General features: G+C 37.0%; 1 protein-coding gene across 1 annotated transcript; it reads left to right on the top strand.

The window, feature by feature from the left end:
• Positions 1-7733: 7733 nt before the first annotated feature.
• Positions 7734-12980, top strand: LOC114165362. Its single transcript, XM_028050006.1, has one exon. The coding sequence runs from the start codon at positions 7734-7736 to the stop codon at positions 12978-12980; it is 5247 nt and encodes a 1748-aa protein (XP_027905807.1).
• The last annotated feature ends 10111 nt before the right edge of the window (positions 12981-23091 follow it).

Consider the following 23091-nt stretch of genomic DNA (forward strand, 5'->3'; position numbering starts at 1 on the left):
CTGTCTCATTTAATTCACACGCCAATTCTCATACCAACCCATCATTTACAATTCATGAGTCATGCAAAATGTACTCCATGCTCCATTATATATATCACTCATCATACAATCATACTCAACCAAAACAGATCATTCAGGAACAAACAGACATTCAATCTCAGAACTGCCTCGCCCAGCACCTCGCTCAGGCTGAGGGGTCTCGCTCAGGCGAGTTCCCCACTCCGCCTAGGCGAGGGCACAAAAACACGAGAATGGACAACGCGGGATCTCGCTTAGGCGAGACCCCTCTCGCCTGGGCGAGTTGTCTGCTCGCTCAAAAGTCGAGCTGGTCGCCTAGGCGGCCTTTTGCGCAAAAGCTCTGGGCGAGCTCCCTGTTCATCTCGCCTAGGCGAGACTGGCTCGCTTGGGCGAGATTAACAGGTCTCGCCAGTGTTTCACCTGCAGCAGCCAAGTTCTTCACCCAAACAGTTCATGCAACATACTCTCACGCATCAAAACGAAATATCACACCATAAAATCAACAACCAACTCATACACGGTTCAGAAGAATGACTCGAAATTAAAACCCTAACTTCCCGTACCTGGAAATAGGTTCGTACAGGACGTTCGACGCGTAACCAAGGAGCACAACAGCTCTAGAACTCACTAAGGAGCTGAAAACAGAAAGTGCATGGAACAAGGGCAGATTAGTACTAAACCCTAACTGCGAAAATACAATGGAAAGCAAAAAGGGAACTCCGATGATCTAGAGGGGTACTTACGTGGAGGAGAAACTGATTCGGAGTTAGCTCGAGAGACTTGGGGAGGAACCCTAGCAGAGCTCTAGTACGGAAGGGGAAGGTGACGGCTGCTGAGTTTCTGCAAGAGTGAGAGTGAGTGTGGAATTAGGGCAGACCTAAGGACTTATATGTTGGGTCGGCCTTAGGCCCACTTACAAGGGCAGCCCACTAATCTTTAGGGCAGAAAATATAAAGGAGCCTTACAAAAATAATTTTAGTTATAAGAAAAACATTTATCTTAAATTTATTTTTCTATAGAATAAGATTTTCTTTTAACTACTAATTATCATATTTTACTATTTTTTAATTTTTGTGTTAATTAATTAATTAAAAAAATTAATTTTAATTATAAAAGTAATATTTATTATAGGAAAGCATTTATCCTAAATTTCCTTTTTTTTATAATATTATTTTTTTAATACTAATTATTATATTTTATTAACTTTTGTGTTAATTAATTAATTGATTTAAATTTTATTCATAAAAATAATTTTAATTATTGAAAACCATTTATTTTGAATTTCTTTTTTTTACAATATAATATTTTCTCACCATTAATTATGAATACTTTATTACTTTCTTAATTTTTGTGCTAATTAATTAATTGATTTATTTAAATTTTATTGGTAAAAGTAATTTTAAGTATAGTAATGTTGATATTTCGTTACTCTTTTAATTTTTTTGTTAAATATTTAATTAATTAATTTAAATTTTATTGATAAAAATAATAATAGTTAATATTAATAAAATTACAATTGTTTGAAAAGGAGAGACTAGGCTACGTAAATGTCGGTGTAATCCCATTCCTCAGTTTAAAAACCCCTAACTCCCATTTTCTTCAAAAATCCTATTGCCTCCTATTCTCCTCAAATTTTTTGTGAGGTGCCATGACTATGTTTGCACAGGAAACCTGTAACATCCCAATTTTAGTAGCTTAAAACTAATAAATTAGGATGTTCCATCATAGTGTTCAAAACAGATAAACAAATGTATAAAGTATATTAATACAATCTTACAAATGATCGAACTATATAAATATATCAATTATACATACCAAACATTTCTAACTCTAAACACAAGCTAACCACTTATAACAACTTCCCATTGAGACCTCCTTCCGACCTAAAAGATGGCTCCTCAACCTCCAAAGGTGCCTCTGAAACTGCAACCACCACTGTTCCCACTGAATAGGTGATCATCGCAAAAGGAAAACATACAACACAAGACAGAAACACAGAAGAAGGGTAAGCTAAAAACTTTTAAAGAATTTTCTTAAACGATATAATATATATATATATATATATATATATATATATATATAACAACTACAAACAAGCAGATATTCACATACATATATTTATAGACTACGACTCAACTAATCTGAATACATGCATTACGGTCAGATTAAGTTAGTTTTGCACTTGTAGTGGCATCTCATGCTCTGCAGAGCGACATATTAAGAGTGAAAACTCTACCATAAACAAGGTAAGTCCGTTAACACCTATGGTCAAGGAAAAACCTTTAGGCTAGGACCTCTTGCTCCTCTCACCACATACCCCATTCCTCTCTACTTGAGAATTTGAATGGTTATTAGAGCGTCAGAATAATTGCCAAGACAATCCCTACCTCAATGTATACATACTATCACAATCACAACTAATCCTCCTTGGGTAAGCATCAACCAATCTCAACTCAGTTTCAAAGCTTCTATGATAACTAAAATACCACCCAATTTAACTCAAAAATACAAGTTTCAGGTTCTGACTTACTCGCCCAACAAGTAACACTCGTCTAACCACTGGCCTATGCTCGCTCAACTAGTGGTTCAAGTCTAGGATTTCCCTAACTTGGAAATTTGCCCAACGAGTAGCACTCGCCCAACGAGTTTGCGAATTTGAATAGTTTTGTAAATCAGTGTTTTGCATAATTCTGCATATCAACTCATTTGCCCAGCGAGTAAGCAAATATGCACAATTCTGCAGAAACTGATTTAAGCAAAATTATACCTATTCAACCAATCCATACAACTCCAAAACCTCTACAGAGACCATTCAAGTATCGAACATTAATTCTATCAAAATATTCACACCAATTGCATCCAATTGCACCTATAACATATGGTTTTTCTCAAACAACAAATCAAACCTAAGTATTTATCATTTTCAAACATCACAACCCAGTTCACATATCAAACACATTAGTCAATTACAAAATAATCATATAATAACATTCCTAACAGGTTTGTGAGACATGATAAATATTAGCTTCCCTTACTTGGTATCCTGCTTAAACAACTCTATAAACGTCAAATATCTCTAACTCCATAGGATGCTTTATCTACACATAGAAACATCATAAGAACGATTAGGACATACCATTATGATCACTAATCAGTATAGACTCATACTGATAAATAAAACAATGCATGCAAGCGGAAGAGGTCTTACATGCAACATAAAATAGAAAAGACCAAAAAAAGAGAGCGAAACTTAACTTATGCAAACAGAGAAACTAATAAGTCCAAATTGAAGAGCTCATCAAAAGGATCAATCCTACGGTCTCGGTTCTTCAATCAGACGACCAGAAAGACAAAACACTTAGAAAGAAGTTAAAGAGCTCTAGAAAAGTGGTTTTTAGAGAGATGATGTGTTTTAAAATAAAGAAACTTATTTATAACAATTCTATTTATGCTAAAATCTTTTAATATTAAAATAATCAAGTTTCATAATTTTTAAACCACTATCACTTCTAAAATACCATTTTCTAGTGTTTTACAAAACCAAAGTCTCCTCGTCTTCGATCACACCTTCCTCATTCAAAAAGTTGTTGCTAGTAACATCAGCCACTTTGGGAGTCCCTCTTCCATCGCTACCTTCATCCCTCTAAGAGAGCTTATTCTTTCTCCAGTGAACAACCACCATGTCATTGCTGCATTCTCTGCTAATCAGCGAGTTCAATCTCCGATAATCGACGAGGATTTTAACTAAACAGTGTCATAGAACGGGATCTGCAAGGGTCCGAGACGAGCGTCCATGGAGGAAGAAAATGTGAGCAAGGTGAACGAGATAATGAGCATCTTCGATTAAAAGCTTTTAGTGAAGAAACAATATTGTAACATGGCATGGAGTTGAAGCTGTTGATCTTTTTGTGATTTATTGTGTGATTTTTTTTTCTATATAGTAGTGAAGATTAACAGATAGAGATGTTTGAGTTTTTGATTTTTGGTTTAGGGGATGGATCTTTGATGATTTGTGCATATGAATAGTGATAAAATGACGACTTTTTTTTTCTTGGATTAAAATGTTACTTTTTGGAGATAGTTTTTGTTTCTAGAAATCGTCTGTGAATGATTTTGGTTTGCAACATAAGGTGAAAATGATGAACATAAAGAATTGTGATGAAAATTCTTTGTTGATTTTTTTTTTGTAATTCTAAATGAAGAAATGAATTTTATGTTTATGTGATTTAATCTTCTTATAATTTTTGTTATGAGATGAAAATAGTAATAAGATTGAAAGAAAAAAATCAATAAAAATCAATTCATTAATCGAACATTAAAATTTCAAGATTCGAAAATAAAACAAATAAATATCAATACAGGATTAAACAAATAGTTATAATAAAAAATTATGGACGAATTTTTAGATTTTATCGACGTATTTTATTGTCGATAATTATCGATGAAAGTTCTGATTTGTCACTAAAATTTATCGATGATGATTTTACCAACGGATTTTTGATCCTCGGTAGGTCGTAGATAATTTTGATTTATTGATGAATTTTAAATATCACCGACGATAAATCGTAGATAATATCAATTTTTCTTGTAGTGTTTGGTAGAGTTTAAGAGATAAACGTGAGTGAGGTAGATGAAAAGATGTTTCTAAAGTTTTAACGGATAGGGTTTGTGATCTTTTATTTCCCTCTTTTAGCTAACTTTTATTTTGTTTTCTTTTTTAATTTAAAATAAATAAATGTATGGGTTGAACACGTATAAAAAATTGCATTATTCCTTTAATTTTTTTCCCGTGCAAGATGGATAGAAATTCTCAACACATAAAATTCAGATATAGGGTACCCATACTAATTTTCCACATAATAGTAATGTGTTCCTTTTTGTAGTCCCCTCGGAAGATGATCTTAATGTATTCAGATTCTTCTCCAAGCTTCACAAATGCCCCAATACTTGTAGTACACCCAAGCAACTACAATAACCATAATTATGACGAACTCGTTAAAACCGAAAGATAAAGTTTAAACAACACACCCCGATTGAATTAAAATAAAATCATGTCAAAATAAAATATAAAAAAGGAGTATGAAGTACACTAAAACAAAACACGGTAAAAAAAGTCAAAATTTCCTAATTTTTTAGCTCTTTCGAATGGCCTTCTTGGGTGTGATAAGCTTGATTTCTGGTCATTGCAAATACTTTTTTTTTTCTTTACAAGACATCCCAATAGTTGGATGCACTTATTTGCATAAAAACACACTCATCACTTCTCATAACATAGTCTCATTAGATTTTCTTAATCAAACCTGGACTAATCTTATTCAAGAAACCAAACATTTAAAACTATGAAGAAAATTGCTAAATAAGTCTATTATAACCAATGTCTCTTTTAAATTTCTTTTATCCTTCACGAATAGGATGATTTCTTATATATATATATATATATATATATATATATATATATATATATATATATATATAATTTGTCGTCTTGAGATGCCTTTCTCAATTTCTTCTTTGATTGAAGACTCCATTCTCTAGTTCTCAAGAGTTACTATATCAAGTTTTATAATCTTTACACAATCACATTCACTCCAATTTACAAACATGTTCTTCCCTATTTTTCTTCTTTTATTTTGTTTGTTTCTTTCATTCAATACATTCATTCGTTATGCAAAAGTAACAATAAATGCTATTTTAGTATTTTCAAATTCTTTACCAATGGTTATTCATACTAGAATATTTTTCTTGAATGATGTTAGACATGGATTTTATGACATGAATTTGAAAAGAGAAAGATGAAGAACTTTGAAAATAAAGTTTGTAATAGTCAAATAAAAACGAACTTTAGAAATGTTAATATGAATTTATTTGGCTAATCTAGTAGTAACATGGTCATACCAACCTTTCTTGTCATAACCCATTATGAAGTGGAATATATATTTGGACTCACATGCATTGCTTTAAAACATTCCTTCATTACTTGGGTTTAAAATTGAATATGCAATCTTCCTATAATGATATAACTTGGCATTAAATGTTAATCATAGTTAAATAATGAATCTTAAATGTATACTTTTATTGTTGGATTAGTTTACATCTTAACTTGTCATTTTAAAAATAACAGTTATCATAATTCTTTGTTTTTTTTTTTCAAATAGTTGATGAAGAAAACTTTGAAGGCCACGTTAAAGCAAATTTTGAAGAAAACAATGACCATGTTGAAGAAAATGTTGGAGAACATGATGAAGAAAACTATCATCCAACACTGTTTTGGATTATGGATATCCTTGATTATCTTTAACATCATTGTTGATTCTTGATAGTGTAACTAGGCTATAGTAGGGGGATGAATAGAGCCTACGGGCATTTTCCTACACAAAGAAATATTGCACAAATGATAAAATATAAAGATATATGATCTAAAATAAATAAGAAGCAATGTTGAGGAATATGATAATTGAGTCTCTTTACTTCTAAATATTCAGAATCCCTTCTTCATATCAACTTCTTTATCTAAATATGAATGTTCTACCTTTATCTTTATTTTCATCTTTCTTTGTTATAGTCTTGTTACAATATTGACAAGTGAACCAAATTATACAAATAATAAAGTGGAAAGTCTAGATATAATTTTCCAAGAGACTTATGCTACCCTCGACAAATCTCGCAATTTACATTCAATTAGACAACAAAGTTCACAGAAATGCAAAGGAACTCTTTTTTGTTATTTTATTAAACAGTTGGTGTGCAACAAAAATTTAACATATAGTATTTACATTTGTCAAGACTAGATTTCATTAAATTCATTCTCATGCATTCATAAACATCTCAATTCCACTTTCATGTTAAATCAACTCATAAGAATACTCAAATCCTATTCTTAGTGACTTTGACATATTGTCAACTCATTAAGTTTCAGTTCTTTGAATCCTCAACAACAACAACAATCGCACATTAAGTTCAAGAGTCTTAAGATTGCTAATGAATCATGTTTTATCCCTAGATACAAGCTCCATTAGGTACTTAATTTCATTTCTAGGTTCAAAAGATATTTTTCAACACCTAATGAACCAAATATCAAGCTATGGATGGACAAACCAAAGCAAGCATTAAACATAGAAATCAAATACTAACATTGAAATTGTCCTGGACTGGAGGAGGTCGGTTTAGGGTTGAGAGAAAGAGGGGGTGTTGTCTCGGCAAGTTGCCGAGTTGGGATGTTGATTGGAGGAGGTCGGACTTTGACCGAGAGAAGGAGGAGGACTTTTAGGTATGTTATTTCGGTATGATGACGAGGGGAGATATTTGGATTAGCTTATATTAGCCGATATTTTTGGGGGGTTAGGAGAAGTAGTTGTTATATCCTTAAATATTCTAAAGTGGAAGATAATTCTGTTTTTAAGAGATATTATTATTTTTAAGAGATATTATAGGATTAGATAAGGGGTTTTATTTTAGTTATTATTTAGTAAATCTTGAGGATCAATATTTTGTAACTGATTATAATATAAATAAGAGTATTACTCCCATGGTCAAGGGACAGAGTTTTTTGGCCCAAATAAGTCATAAAGCTTTCATATTGTTTTGGTGAAGAATTATCTCCCATTTTTCTTGACCAGAACATTGGCGCCCACCGTGGGGTACGGTAAAACTCGATCCTTACCCCATCAGGATAATAAACAGCGAAAGAAAAGGAAGCAGGAGAGACGAACAGAAGAATGAATAGAGGCAGAGGAGCATCACGTGAAGGGCCTACTCGGCAACAAATAATGCAGAGCATACTGGAGTTACAAAAGCAGAACGAGGAGATCAGAATGAAGGCGGAAGCCGATCAGGCCCAACTTGAAAAAGAAAGAGAGGAAACTCGCAAGAAAGCGGAAGAAGACTTGCAGGCGTTAAGGGAGGAAGCTTTGGGAGAAAGAGAGAGGTTGCGGAAAAATGCAGAGGAAACGCATCAACGATTGGAGGAGGCACTTCGACAGCAGGAACAATTGCGGAAAGCAAACGAAGATATGCAAAACAGATTAGAGTCTGCTAGGGCTGGTTTTCGCTATTCATCTCGGTTGAATTCTGAGGTGACTGATACCAGTCCTTTGGCAGAGACGATTATGAACGAGCCGATCCCACAGAATTTTGTAATTCCCAAAATCACACCTTTCACAGGGAATTCTGATCCAGAATTACATTTAAAAGCCTTCCAGGCTCGGATGATGATATCGGGTGGTAATGATGCTATACGCTGCAAAATGTTTGTGGGTACCTTGACGGAAATTGCCCTAGAATGGTTCAACACCATACCTAACTCATCTATCAGTTCGTTCCATGATTTCAAGCGTCTTTTCTTGGAGAGGTTCTCAGCAAATAGAGCCAAACCGATGGAGATGGCAGACATGTTTGATATAAGGCAAACCGCCGAAGAAACGTTGAAGCAATTCCTTAACCGATTCACCAACATCAGCATGCGGTTGATAGACCCTAACGAGGGTTTGCTCGTCAAAGCCTTTATGAAAGGGCTTCGGGCTAGCTCGTTTGGTGAGTCCCTGTACCGATATCCACCGAGATCCCTTACAGAGATTAGACAAAGGGCGGCTGTGGAAATAGAAACTGAGGAGGCCATGCGCCACAAAAAGACAGGAGATAGGAAGCTAGTGACTCATTCCAGGAGTGAAAGAGATATGAGACCCTATCGAAGGGAAAGAACTCCTCCTAGGATGAAAACGGATCGGCGTTTTGTCCCTTATGTGGCACAACGAAGGACCGACCATCCGCAAATGCCAGGAATACCGAATCTTAAAGTGCCGATGGCTCAAGTCTTGGAGGATGCAGAGGTAGCTAGACGTTTACGCTATCCTAATGTTGCGGGGAGAACCCTTGGCAATAAATTAGATTCTTGGTGTGAGTTTCATCAAACTAGAGGTCATGGCACCAACTACTGTTATGGTTTGCGTTATCAACTCTCTGTTTTGGCAAACCAGGGGCTCTTGGCAAAATTCATAAAGAGGGGTACCGAGGAGAAATCACCTGAGATTCGCACGGATCCTGATATACATGAGACGCCTGTTTTGGGGGATTTTAATACCATAGCCGGAGGTTTCTCGGGAGGAGGACAAACCAGCTCGGCTAGGAAACGATATGTGAGGAGCGTCATGACCACAGCAGTGGTGGACAAGCCGAGACAAGCCCTAGACATAACATTTTCAAACGAGGATTTGAAAGGTGTAATCCCACATGAAGATGATCCCATAGTGGTGTCAGTGATCATGATGGGAAGGAATGTCCACAGGGTGCTAATTGATCAGGGGAGTTCTGCAGATGTGATGTTTTGGAGCACTTTCATAGGATTGCAAATTCCGATAGATCAATTGAAATCATTTGATGGAGTGCTTGTCGGTTTCTCTGGAGATCCAGTGGAGGTGAAAGGGTATATTGATCTTAGAACAACTTTCAGAGACAAGGAAGATGCGAAGACCGTATTTATACGCTACATAGTAGTCAATGCCCCTTCATCATATAATTTGTTGTTGGGAAGGCCTTCTCTCAACAAGTTAAGGGCTGTAGTGTCAACAATACACTTAAAAATGAAGTTTCCCTCAGATGAGGGGAAAATACTTACTTTGGCTGTAAACCAGGAGACCGCTCGAAAATGTTATGAGGATAGTTTGAAGTTAAAGAGGAAAGTAGCTTATTCAGTGAGCACAACTGGAGTAATATTAGATCCCGAGATAGATCCGAGGTTGGTGCACCCTGATAGAAGGCCTCAGCCTGTGGGAGAGGTGAAGGAGGTGGTTATAGATGGGAAGAAGTTGAGAATTGGGGGTGATTTGAGTCAGGAGCAAGAGCAGCAGCTCATCCGAGTGCTGAAGAAGAATCTTTCTTCATTCGCTTGGACTGTGACCGACATGACGGGGATTGATCCTGATTTTCTATGCCACAAACTTAACATTAATCCATTGGCTAAGCCTAAAGTTCAGAAGCGTAGGCGGTTGAGTGGAGACCGAGCTCAGGCAGCTACTGAGGAGATACATAAATTATTAGAAGCGGCTCATATCCGAGAGATACAATATCCGACCTGGTTAGCAAATGTGGTGATGGTAAAGAAATCAAATGGAAGATGGAGGATGTGTGTGGATTTCACGGACCTGAACAATGCCTGTCCAAAGGATTCATATCCGTTGCCTAATATAGACGCACTAGTCGATAATGCATCGGGATGTGCTTTGCTAAGTTTCTTAGATGCTTATTCGGGATACAACCAAATCAAGATGCATTGGTCCGATGAAGACAAGACGGCATTTATGGGAGGAACAGCAAATTATTGTTATCGGGTAATGCCGTTTGGATTAAAGAATGCAGGAGCCACTTATCAGAGGTTGATGGATCGGATATTGGCCCCCATGTTGGGAAGAAATGTTTATGCGTATGTGGATGACATGGTAGTCACCTCGGTAGAAGAGAAGAAGCATGAGGAGGATTTGGAGGAGTTATTTGTTACCATCAGCAAATACAGACTTAAGCTTAATCCCGAGAAGTGTGTTTTTGGGGTTAAGGCTGGAAAGTTTTTGGGTTTCCTACTCACTGAGAGGGGGATAGAAGCCAATCCAGATAAGTGTGCAGCAATTATAAATATGAGGAGTCCCGGTAATGTAAAAGAAGTACAAAGGTTGACGGGAAGGATCGCGGCTTTGTCCCGTTTCCTTGCCAAAAGTGGAGATCGTGGTTTTCCTTACTTTCAGTGTTTGAAGAAGAACGAACGATTTCAATGGACTGATCAGTGTGAGGAGGCATTCCAAAGGTTGAAAGAATATCTGAGCAAACCGCCGGTATTGTGTAAACCGGAAAAAGGTTCTGAATTATCTTTATACATATCGGTAACCGAACATGCTGTGAGTTCGGTCTTAGTCAGAGAGGGTGACGGGGAGCAGAAACCAGTGTACTTTGTGAGTAAAGTACTCCATGGGGCAGAGGAGAGGTATCCTACCATAGAAAAAGCTGCATTGGCCGTGGTAGTGTCAGCTCGGCGTCTGAGATATTATTTTCAGAATCATGCTGTTAAAGTGAAGACAGATCTACCGATCAGGTATGTTTTGCAAAAACCTGATATATCCGGAAGGTTGGTTAAATGGGCGATAGAGCTGTCAGAGTATGGCCTACAGTATGAGTCACGAGGGCCAATCAAGGCCCAATTCTTGGCTGACTTTGTGGTGGAATTGTCTGAGCCACCTGTGGAGAATCGGGCTGTGGGGGAGATAACGTGGATATTGTCGGTGGATGGAGCTTCTAATTTGAGGGGTAGTGGTGCTGGTATCGTTCTGGAAGGACCGGAAGGGGTATTGATTGAACAATCATTGAGGTTTGCTTTCAAAGCCAGTAATAATCAAGCGGAGTATGAGGCTTTGATAGCTGGTATGCTTTTAGCTAAAGGAATGGGGGCCACTAAGTTGCTGGTGAAAAGTGATTCAGCACTGGTGGCAGGTCAGGTGAATGGCGAGTTCCAAGCTCGTGATCCGCAGTTGGCTAAGTACTTGGAAGTTGTCCAAACTATTGCGAAGAACTTTGTCCTCCTTGAGTTTGTGCATGTTCCGAGGGAGCAGAATTCACGAGCTGATTTGTTATCCAAGTTGGCTAGTTGTTCGAAGCCAGGGCAGCATAAATCGGTGATAAGGGAAACATTGGTAGCTCCTCGGATTGATGCGCAGGAAGAGCATCAAGTGCTAGAGATTTTGGCAATTGAAGAATCTTGGATGGCACCTTTTAAGAGTTATCTTGCGGATGGTAAATTACCTGGGGATTCTAACGAGTCTCAGAAGATAAAGAAGAACTCAAGTCGGTATACGCTGATAGATGGACATTTGTTCAGGTATGGGCACTCCAGACCTTTGTTGATTTGTGTTGGAAGAAAGGAAGCAGATCGTCTCATGGCCGAGCTCCATGAGGGGATTTGTGGAAGCCACGTAGGGGGAAGGGCATTGATGCTCCGAATAATCCGAGGAGGGTTCTTTTGGCCCACTATGAAAGGTGATTGTATAGAATACGCCAAGAAGTGTGAATCGTGTCAGAAACATGCTGATTGGAGTCATGCTCCGCCAGAGGTATTGCATTCTATTAGTACACCTTGGCCTTTTCACACTTGGGGAATAGACATCTTAGGTCCGTTTCCTAAGGCGGTGAGGCAATTCAAGTTTTTGATCGTAGCTGTAGAATATTTTACGAAGTGGATCGAAGCCGAACCGGTTGCTGTTATCTCGGGGGGGCGAATCCGAGAGTTCATTTGGAAGAATATAATATGCCGATTCGGGGTACCACGTCGGATTATTTCAGACAATGGAACTCAATTCGCATGCTCGCAGGTAAGGCAGTTGTGCGCGGAAATAGGGATTAAACAGGTCTTTTCATCGGTAGAGCATCCTCAGACAAACGGGCAGGCGGAAGCAGCTAATAGAGTGATATTAAGGGGATTGAAGCGAAGATTGGTAGAGACGAAGGGGGAATGGCCAAACGAAGTGTCTCGGGTGCTGTGGGCTTATCATACTACTCCTCAGACAACTACCAGAGAGACTCCCTTCTCGTTGGTGTACGGAACTGATGCAATGATTCCAATTGAGGTTATGGAAAGCACTAGGAGAGTGAGATTGTTTGACGAGAAGATTTCTGAGATTGGTTTGCGGGCAAACCTTGATGTTATAGATGAGGTTCGAGACTTGGCCCAAATTTCTAATGAGGCAATGAAGAGAAGATTAGAGAGAAGTTACAAGACTAAGGTGGTACCACGGAAGTTCCAAGAACAAGATCTGGTATTAAGAAAAGCGCAATTGATTCAGATGGATAGCAAATTGGCTCCAAAGTGGACTGGGCCTTATCGAATCAAACGAGTGTTGAGAGAAGGAGCTTATAAGTTGGAGACGCTGGAAGGGAAGGAAATTCCGAGGACATGGAATGCAGCTAATTTACGTTTTTATTTTAGCTAAAATTTTTGTTGAGTTGTTTTGCTTTTGCTTTTTGTAAGAACACTTGTGTTTGATTTCTAATATTATAGTGTTGTTTCACCTGTTCTCTTCCGAGTTTATACACTCGAGGTAAATTCCGAGTTTATACACTCGAGGTAAATTCCGAGTTTATACACTCGAGGTAAATTCCGAGTTTATACACTCGAGGTAAATTCCGAGTTTATACACTCGAGGTAAATTCCGAGTTTATACACTCGAGGTAAATTCCGAGTTTATACACTCGAGGTAAATTCCGAGTTTATACACTCGAGGTAAATTCCGAGTTTATACACTCGAGGTAAATTCCGAGTTTATACACTCGAGGTAAATTCCGAGTTTATACACTCGAGGTAAATTCCGAGTTTATACACTCGAGGTAAATTCCGAGTTTATACACTCGAGGTAAAATTCTGAGTTTGTATACTCGAGGCTAAAAGGAGTTACCATTGAGAGCTCGGTTTGTAAACGAGTAATTGTTTTCTGAGAAGTTTTGGTGTTTGCAGAGGTGAGAACTCGGTTTGTAAGCGAGTAATTGTTTTCTGAGAAGTTTTGGTGTTTGCAGGGGTGAGAGCTCGGTTTGTAAACGAGTAATTGTTTTCTGAGAAGTTTTGGTGTTTGCAGAGGTGAGAACTCGGTTTGTAAACGAGTAATTGTTTTATGAGAAGTTTTGGTGTTTGCAGGGGTGAGAGCTCGGTTTGTAAACGAGTAATTGTTTTCTGAGAAGTTTTGGTGTTTGCAGGGGTGAGAGCTCGGATTATAGATGAGTGGTGTTAATATCAAGTTTGGTTCATAAATGAGTTGGGGTTTTAAATAGGTTGTAGTACTGAGAGCTCGGATTATAGATGAGTGGTGTTAATATCAAGTTTGGTTCATAAATGAGTTGGGGTTTTAAATAGGTTGTAGTACTGAGAGCTCGGATTATAGATGAGTGGTGTTAATATCATTTTCATTATTTAACAAGTTTGGTTCATAAATGAGTTGGGGTTTTAAATAGGTTGTAGTACTGAGAGCTCGGATTATAGACGAGTTGCGTTAATATCATTTTTGGTGTTTAATAAGTGTGGTTCATAAATGAGTTGGGGGTTTAAATAGGATGTTGAGTTGAGAAGCTCGGGTTTTAAACGAGTTGTTGCTTGGCTTGATAAAAGTATAGGCTATTTATTGTTTAAGTGTTTTGAAAGATCGGGGAGATCGGTTTATAAATGAGTTATTATCTAGTCGAGTAATTGATGTGTGTAGGAAATAAGGAAAGTAAAAATGTAATTTAAAGCATAATGTGTGTTAAGTACATGCAGGAAGGTAGGAATATAGAAATGGACAAGTTAAAATTTCAAGGAACAAAAGGAGAGCAGGAGGAAGAGACGCTTAGTCGTCAATGTCAATGAGTTGTCCATCAACCACTGCCTTGGAGATGTCCGCTGCTGATAAGTCTGCATCAGGATGAAGAACTCGAACTTGATCCAGGGCTAGTTGAAATCCCATATTTAGCGAGGCGCCGATCTGATCCTTGAGGAGCTCTGAATTTTGGACAAAGTCTTTCTCTTTGAGGACCCAGCCTTCTTTCTCAGCTTCAAGGGCTTTCAGCTGGTTTTGCAGATCGGCAATTAATTCATCTGATTTCTTGACTTGAATTGTCAGTTCAGATATTTCGTTGGTTAAGCGGGAGGTCTCGGTCTTGGAAAGAGCCAAGGCTCGATCTTTCTGTTCAAGATCAAGAGTTTTTTGGGTGGTTTGTAGGGTGAACTGGTCCATCAGCATGATACTAGTGGCCTCGGCCCTATGGAGATCAGCTAGGAGGTTTTCGTGGAGAGTTTGGGGATCTTGGGCTCTGAGGAGATTGACGTCGTGGCGAAGGTAGTTATGTTTTCGGCTATGCTGAGAGTGAAGGAATTGAGGGTGCCAGAAGCTTAATTCCGTATTGTCTGCGGTATGGAGTGGGGCTATTGGGGTCTGAGAGGTTGACTGTTGGGAGGTGGTCTCGGCAATCCTCTTACCCCGAGCTCTAGATCGTCGGGTTAAGGCTTCGTGGTCAGGTTCCGAGACTTCTTCGTTGAGTTCGATACGAGGAGGAGGAGGAGGAGCTGAAGGACTGGCGCCGGGAGTGGAGGTTTTTTGTCTTTTAAGTTGGCGGGCTCGTTTCAGCATATCTTCATGGGACATCGCCATCAGGCTATCTGCAAAATTAAAAGAAGTCGGTTAGAAGGAGAGAGTCAATAATAAAGCTGTTATAATAGAGAAACGGTTGTAAAGTGAGTACCGATGTGAAATTTTAGGTCTACTACTCGGAATTCCAGCTCTAAAAGTTTTCGAGTATCAAAAACAACATCCAGTTGTTCCAGCATCAGGCAGTCTTTTTTCTCGGAGGGGTCCAGGTCGTCTAATTGCCGAGGGGATTGAAGGTTAGGGGATTGGCACCAGTACAGAGGAAAGCCTTCTAAAAGGGAAGAATTAGGGTCGGGTGCGACTATTTTTATAAAGATGCCTTTAAAGCCTTTGTAAGAGGAGTTATACAAGGTTAGAAGGGCTCGACCGCTAACTCCACTAAGAGAGGCTAACAGATGTTTGTGAGGGGATCTCAACTCAAAAAAGTAAAGAAACATGTTGCTCGAGGGGGTGATACCGAAGTGGGTACATAAAATCTGAAATGCCCTAATAAAAGCCCAGCTGTTAGGGTGGAGTTGACAAGGAGAAACGTTCAAAACAGTAAGGAGTTCTTTTTCAAAGGTGTTGAAGGGGAGGCGTAAACCTAATTTTTCAAATAAGGTAATGTACATGAAGGTGAATTTGTGAGGGGAAATAGGGAATAAGTTGCCGTCCCTGCAAATGGGTTCATCGTTTTCACAAGCTACTACCGTTACATCAGATTCATTACTTTTACACAGTGTCTGATGGCGCCTAAAGGCTCTAACCCTAGTAAGGGTGGTCATGGTAGAGGTTTCTCGTCGCAAGGCCAGAGGGGCCCAAGAATAGAGGGCGTTGTAATGATCGTTCATGAAGGGCGATTAAATTATACCAAAGGAGGGATTTTTCTCGAAATAAGTTAGGGTAATCGAAAAAGAGGGTGCAATCTAAAAACACAATGTAGAGACAGAGACAATATATAAGGAACCAGTGCAAAGAACCAGAAAATGCAGACACAGAATTTGAAAGAGGGAAAAGAAGAAGTACCTGGAGGAAGAAAATGGCGGTTGGGCAAGACGGGGAGGTGGAAAGCTTGATTGGAAAGTGAGGCAAATGTGAGGGGTGAGAAAATGGTTAAGGGAGGGAATTGAAAAGGCGGAATAAGTGTCGTTTGATATTCAAAAGGGGGATGGTGAAAGGGTAACCGTTGGATGATTTACACGTGGGGGCGTGAATGCAGGGAGTAACGGCAGATACGTTACGTGTGAAGGCGTAACTGCAGGAAGTAATGATGATTTTACGGGAATTAGTGAAAGACAGGGGTGACAAGACAAATTCTGCTCTCTTCGTCTTAGGGCCGAGTTCGTGCACAATTTGGAGAGCTATGTCCTGGACTGGAGGAGGTCGGTTTAGGGTTGAGAGAAAGAGGGGGTGTTGTCTCGGCAAGTTGCCGAGTTGGGATGTTGATTGGAGGAGGTCGGACTTTGACCGAGAGAAGGAGGAGGACTTTTAGGTATGTTATTTCGGTATGATGACGAGGGGAGATATTTGGATTAGCTTATATTAGCCGATATTTTTGGGGGGTTAGGAGAAGTAGTTGTTATATCCTTAAATATTCTAAAGTGGAAGATAATTCTGTTTTTAAGAGATATTATTATTTTTAAGAGATATTATAGGATTAGATAAGGGGTTTTATTTTAGTTATTATTTAGTAAATCTTGAGGATCAATATTTTGTAACTGATTATAATATAAATAAGAGTATTACTCCCATGGTCAAGGGACAGAGTTTTTTGGCCCAAATAAGTCATAAAGCTTTCATATTGTTTTGGTGAAGAATTATCTCCCATTTTTCTTGACCAGAACAGAAATAAAAAAAACATATGTATTAACCTTGAAAAATACATAAGAAATCAGTTTATTATATCTAATATCAACAAATAGGTTTAGTTTTCTATGGTAGAGAACCTATGGTTTAACAAATTGAAGAATAAGGAAGAAATTGAAACCATAAATAAAAAAACAAGGCATATTCCAAGATTCTTGGTAGTTGCTCAACGCTCCCATGACGCGTCCCATTTGTATCTCCACCTCCTATTTTGTGAACCATCTTCCTCCTCAACCCAAAAGGGACAAAACCTCCACAGATGAAGATGAAGACCTAAAGGGGAGAAAGGAAAGCTTCCCAACACTATAGGAAATTTCTAGTTGTGAAAACGTGGAAGATGGATGATTTTGATCTATGACACATCGATTAAAATATTTCAGCAATGCACAGGTCGTTAGGCAACTTATAGTTGCTTGGTGAATTGATCTTGCCTTTGGGCCTGAAAATTGTACTTGAATGCATTTTAATTGAATGATAATGTTTGATATATTCTCCAATCTTATGAGCTTTCCGCTTATCTACAAAATATTTCACAAATAAATCCCAAATACTTATCTTTCCAAAATTATTTAATAAACCCTTAAATATTTAAAAGAAAATAATAATTAAAATATTAATAAAAGATAAAAAATATATATAATAAAAAACATGATAATGGAATTAGACAATTGAACCTGTTTAGCATTGCATGCATAATTCACTATGGACTCACTAAAGAATCAACCCAAAAATATTTAGCCTTCTATGTGGAAGAAAAGAGAATAAATTACAAAAGAGGAAATAAAAAAATCTAATGTATGCCTAAGTGACGAGAAGAGAGGTGTGGGTGGTGAGTGGTGATGGACAATGGCGGATCCTAAAGTATTTATAAGGGGGCCTTGACCCCTCTAATTTTTTTTGTTCTATATATGTAAAATTAATATATATATATATATATGTATAATTATTTTTTAATTTTAATGTATTTTATGAATTTGATACCTCTAAAACTTATATACATTTATCTTGGGTTTAAGTATGTTTTCAGTCTCTAAGCTTTGACACAAAATTGGAATTCGTCTTTTTTTAAAACTTTAATATATTTTAGTACCTAAAATTAAAAAATGAATGAATATAGTCTTTTTAACCCTATTATGTTAAATTTTTTTGAAGTGTCAAACGCGTTTCATGTTTGCATTTGAGTTGTTTACACTGTTTGATATGTTCCTGCTTCAGTATTTGTTAGGAAACACATTTAACACATCAAAATTTTATAACGTAATTGGGTTACAAGGACTATATCCCTTCATTTGTAAAGTTTAAGGACCAAAAATATATCAAAGTTTTTGCAATGACGAATTCCAATTTCGCGTCAAAGTTCTAGGACTAAAAACATACTTACCCTTTTATCTTGTCACCCTTTATAATTTGTCTGAAGACCCGCCACTAGTGATGGATGATTGTTCTCTATAAGGAAAGTTATCATAACATCATCAAAACTCACTTAATTTTGTTCTACTTAAGGAAATATATATAAAACTATCCTATATCACAATTAAAGAATAGTTGTTTGTTATTATGTTTGGATTGTGCTAAATTTTTAAATAAAATCATTGAATTCAAATCAACAAAACAAATCTCTATTGGCGCATTCAAAGGTCCACTAGATTGTTTATCATAAGTCCACATACCGGGTGGTCTAATGAGAATCAACAAACTAGAAGCTTTGTGACTTCACTTATTCCTCAACTGCACAAAAGCACATATTAGAGCATTCAAAGAGCACGTGCCAATTTAAGCATAAAATTCACTTATCATAACATCATAACGTCTATTAAGGCTTAAAACCATACTTTTACCATTGATTTTATAGTTGAAGATTAGTTCAAACCAACTATATTCTAAATATGAGTAAAAATGTAATCATCAACTACTATGTAGAATAAGTCCTAACTAGGGATGTTAACGGGGCGGGTAGGGTACAGGTAGTCACTAATGCAATTTTATGTTTTGACAGCGCCTTATATGCCTCGGTTCTGGTGCAAACGAGGCATATTATGATGTGGTGGCATTTTTTGTAATTTAAGTGAACTTTTATGCCTCAGGTCTCATTAAAATTGAGGCAGAATAGGTGTTATTGCCTCGGTTGTAATTATAACCGAGACAGATCTCTCTCAAATTTTTTAATTTCCTGCTATTTTAAATATTTTAAAATGATCACATACTTTTACGTCTCGGGTCCCATTAAACCGAGGCATGAAAGTAATTATGCTTTGGTCATATATAACCCGAGGCAATTAGGCTTTTTAGGGTTAAAAAACCCAAATCAGTTCACTGTTCCTGTGCCTTCTTCTTTCTTCCTTCAACGTCTTCTTCTTGCTTCTGCAATGCAAAACACGTGCGCACCAGGCTCTCCACCGCTCCCTGCGCCAGCCACTCCACTGCTTTGTGCGCTAGCCACTCCGTTCACACCTCCACCGCAGTTTGGCCGTTGAACAGGGCATTGTTGGGCTGCCTCCATTGTCGCGGGATTGAACAGTATGTAAATTGACGCATTGTGATAGGTTTTTGTCTTATGTACTTGGCTCTTTGAACACTTTCTCCACCCGTAAGCACTTTCAAAATTCAATCTTTCAACTTTTCATTTCCATTTCCATGGTTCTTTGCCTTGAAACTTGTTGAACTTATCTGATTCCCAAGCCAAATATTATTGTAATTCTTAATCTGCAAATTTGCCTGAGCTTGTTTCTTCCTTTCAAGGTTCGATAAAGGAAGAAAAAATGAAGGTTGCAAGAACAATATATATAACAGCAAAAGAATGTAGAAGAAGATGGAGCACTTAGAGGGTAGCACCAACAGCAACACCAAATCCCGTTTCGGAATGTTAAAGTTTCTCCTTTTACCAGTGCAAAGATTATTAGAATGTGTGTTTTGTGTATTGAAAATTGGAAATGGAACAAGTTTCATGTACTTGGAGGAGATGAAAGAACACGAACTAAATTTCAATTTCTTTTTTTAATTTTTTATGTTTATTAGGTCTCAGTTGAAGTAAGACCCAAGGCATTAATCTTCGTATATGCCTTGGTTATGAACCGAGGCATAAACCTCTCCTTTTTTACCTCACCAAGATATGCCTCAGTTATGAACCTACAGTAAAAGGGCCAAAATAACCGTGACCAAATCTACTCTCTGCACTAGTGAGTAGCTCCCCCGTGCCCTACCCGCTGGATAAATATTCGTCTCGTACCCATACCCATATTCGTCGGATATCCGTTATGCAGGTACGACTACAACAAATTTGAAGATTTGCGAGGGAATAATCCCTAGCTAATCCCTCGCTAATCTCTCACAAAACGATTTAGCGAAGGATTAGCGAGGAAACAACGAGGACACTGAACCCTAGCTAAATTATAGGTAGTTATTAGCCAGGGAACTACTCTGTAGCAAATCCCTAGCTAAATTGTAGCTAATCCCTAGTAAGGTGGTTGTAGCAAATCCCTAACTAATTCCTAGAAAAATTTTTGTAGCAAATCCCTAACAAATTGGTTGTAGCAAATCCCTAGCTAATCCCTAGCAAAATTTTTGTAGCAAATCCCTAGCTAATCCCTAGCAAACTGATTGTAGCAAATCCCTAGCTAATTCCTAGCAAAATATTTGTAGCAAATCCCTAGTTAATCCCTAGCAAATTGGTTGTAGCAAATCTCTCGCTAATCCCTAACAAACTTGTAGTAGCAAATCCCTAGCTAATCCCTAGCAAAATGTTTGTAGCGAATCCCTAACAAATTCCTAACAAATTAGTTGTACCAAATCCCTAGCTAATCCCTAGCAAACTATTTGTAGCAAATCCCTAGCTAATCCCTAACAAAGTGGTTGTAGAAAATCTCTCGCTAATCCCTAGCAAAGTGATCCCTAGCTAAACCTTAACTAATCCCTCGCCAATTGTAATACTTTATCTCTAGCTAAACCCTAACTAATTCCTTACCAATTATAATCCTTATAAAATGTATTTAGTTATCAATATTACGTAAAATTATAATCAATTTCGCCAACCAATTTATATGAAACATGTAAAATTTTAACACTTGTGATAGTTTCTATAAAGCAAAACTTGACATAAAAAAGAACCCCAAATTTACAAGAAAGAAATCACAGAGAAGTTTCGCCATAAGTTCTATGTGAACTGCACATTGCAATTCAGTGTAAGCACACAGAGAAGGAACAACAATGAAAAAATAACAAAATTGAGCTAACTAGAAACAAGAAAGTATATATGCAGTTCCAGATATTTTAACTAAGGTTATGTTACAGACAGAACCTAGAATATGTACAAGCAATAATACTAAGATATGTAAAGCCTATAACATAAATCATCAACACTTTTCCTACGACCATAAGAGGTGTTCACAGAACGATTATGATGTACATGAGGAACCTGCAGGTACTCCAAATTTGTGACAACTTCGTGCATGTTTGGTCTCAACTTGGATTTTATTGCAAGGCATCACAAACAGAGGGTAGCAACCTTAAAAGCCTCATCTATATCATATTTTCCTTTAAGACAATTAACCAACACAAGCAGAAGCTTTCTCTTGTTTGCCATGTATGGCTTTGCCCATTCCACCAAATTCCTTCAGCCTCAACGGTTTGACAAAATTTAACTTTTCATTCAAATAGCTCATTCCTTCGTCTACAGCATGAGTTTGATCCACATCATTTCCAAACTCTGAAGGAAAGAACCTCTGCATATAAATAACTATATCAGAATAACTCCAAGACAACATACTTTCTTTAATAGCAGTCAAAAAGTTATAAGCATGATATTAGTTTGCATGCAAAATTATGCTCAAAGATATAATAAAAATTGACAGGCAATTTAAAGCACAAACATGCATAACAAACTAGAAAATATCTTTTCAAGCTAGGCAAGAATAAGCCTAGGCACAAAATTTATCATTGTTCATGTCAGCTTGTGCTATTCAAGCTATGACATAGTTTGGATTAATTTCTCAATAAGCATTTGCAAAAGAAGAAATTATTTTAACCAATGATTTCTAAAGAATTAGAGGTACATAAGTTGATTTTAACCAATGAGAAAAGCTTGATGCATTTTACCTCTTTAATATGTTGAGGAGCTTATCTAAACTGGACCTCATGCAGACCAAGGCAAAGTTATAAAATATATAAATTTGCTATCTTACTGGATTGGTTAATAAAATGTTTTGGTGGAATTTCTTACAAATTTAGAGAGCAAACAAAATTACTAAATATCATATATCATGATAAGTCTTTAAGATTTTAAATTGGACATGATTGACTTTAGGGCATTATCACATTTTTACTTTGCAATGTCTTCCCCCGTATTGTTTATAAAAGTTGAAATATATCTTTAATATGCATATAAAATAATAAAACATGTTTGTAAATATGATTTGGTGGTACCCTTGCACATTAATATCATATATGGAAGAATTGAATTCTCGTGCTTTTGGTTATCCTCATCTTGCAATGAAACCAAAAAATTGGAATACAATCATAAAAATTAACATTGGAATTCTAAAATTGTATGCAGGCAAAGAGCATAATCACATACATATTTGAGGTGGAAGTTAGTGGCACATGGCAAATTAAGTCACTGCATAGTTAATTTGAAGGGATTGTTTCTTTTAAAAAAGATAGCCAACTTACGAAATGAGCCACAACACTAAGATTCTCGGGCAATAATGACCTTGGCAATTGTTGCTTTGTGGGTTCATACACTCCAATAAAATTTGCAGACGCCCTGCAAGGAGGAAGAATGGTCTATTAGGATTAATATTATAGAATTCATCTTTATAAAATAACTCAAATAGAATTAATATAGCAGTTAGTAATAAAGATGAGAAATGGGATAAAAGTTTTAAGAAACTAACACAATTAAAATTTATACTTTTAAGAAGCGGAGTAATTAGTTATTTCTTTCCTAATAATTTAGTCCTAATCTCAATAATTCAACTCTACTCACCGAGATAAACATTGTATCAATTGTCCAACAATAATATATAACGTTGTTACTTATCCTATAATAAAAACTTATATCAATGCCTGATGTATGAACTCTATTTCAAAT

Source organism: Vigna unguiculata, chromosome 10, assembly GCF_004118075.2.
Source record: "Vigna unguiculata cultivar IT97K-499-35 chromosome 10, ASM411807v1, whole genome shotgun sequence".
Classification (NCBI taxonomy): Eukaryota; Viridiplantae; Streptophyta; class Magnoliopsida; order Fabales; family Fabaceae; genus Vigna; species Vigna unguiculata.

What these genes read in the sequence shown, in the direction of transcription:
- LOC114165362 (XM_028050006.1), top strand. Translation starts at nt 7,734, where the DNA reads ATGAATAGAGGCAGAGGAGCATCACGTGAAGGGCCTACTCGGCAACAA.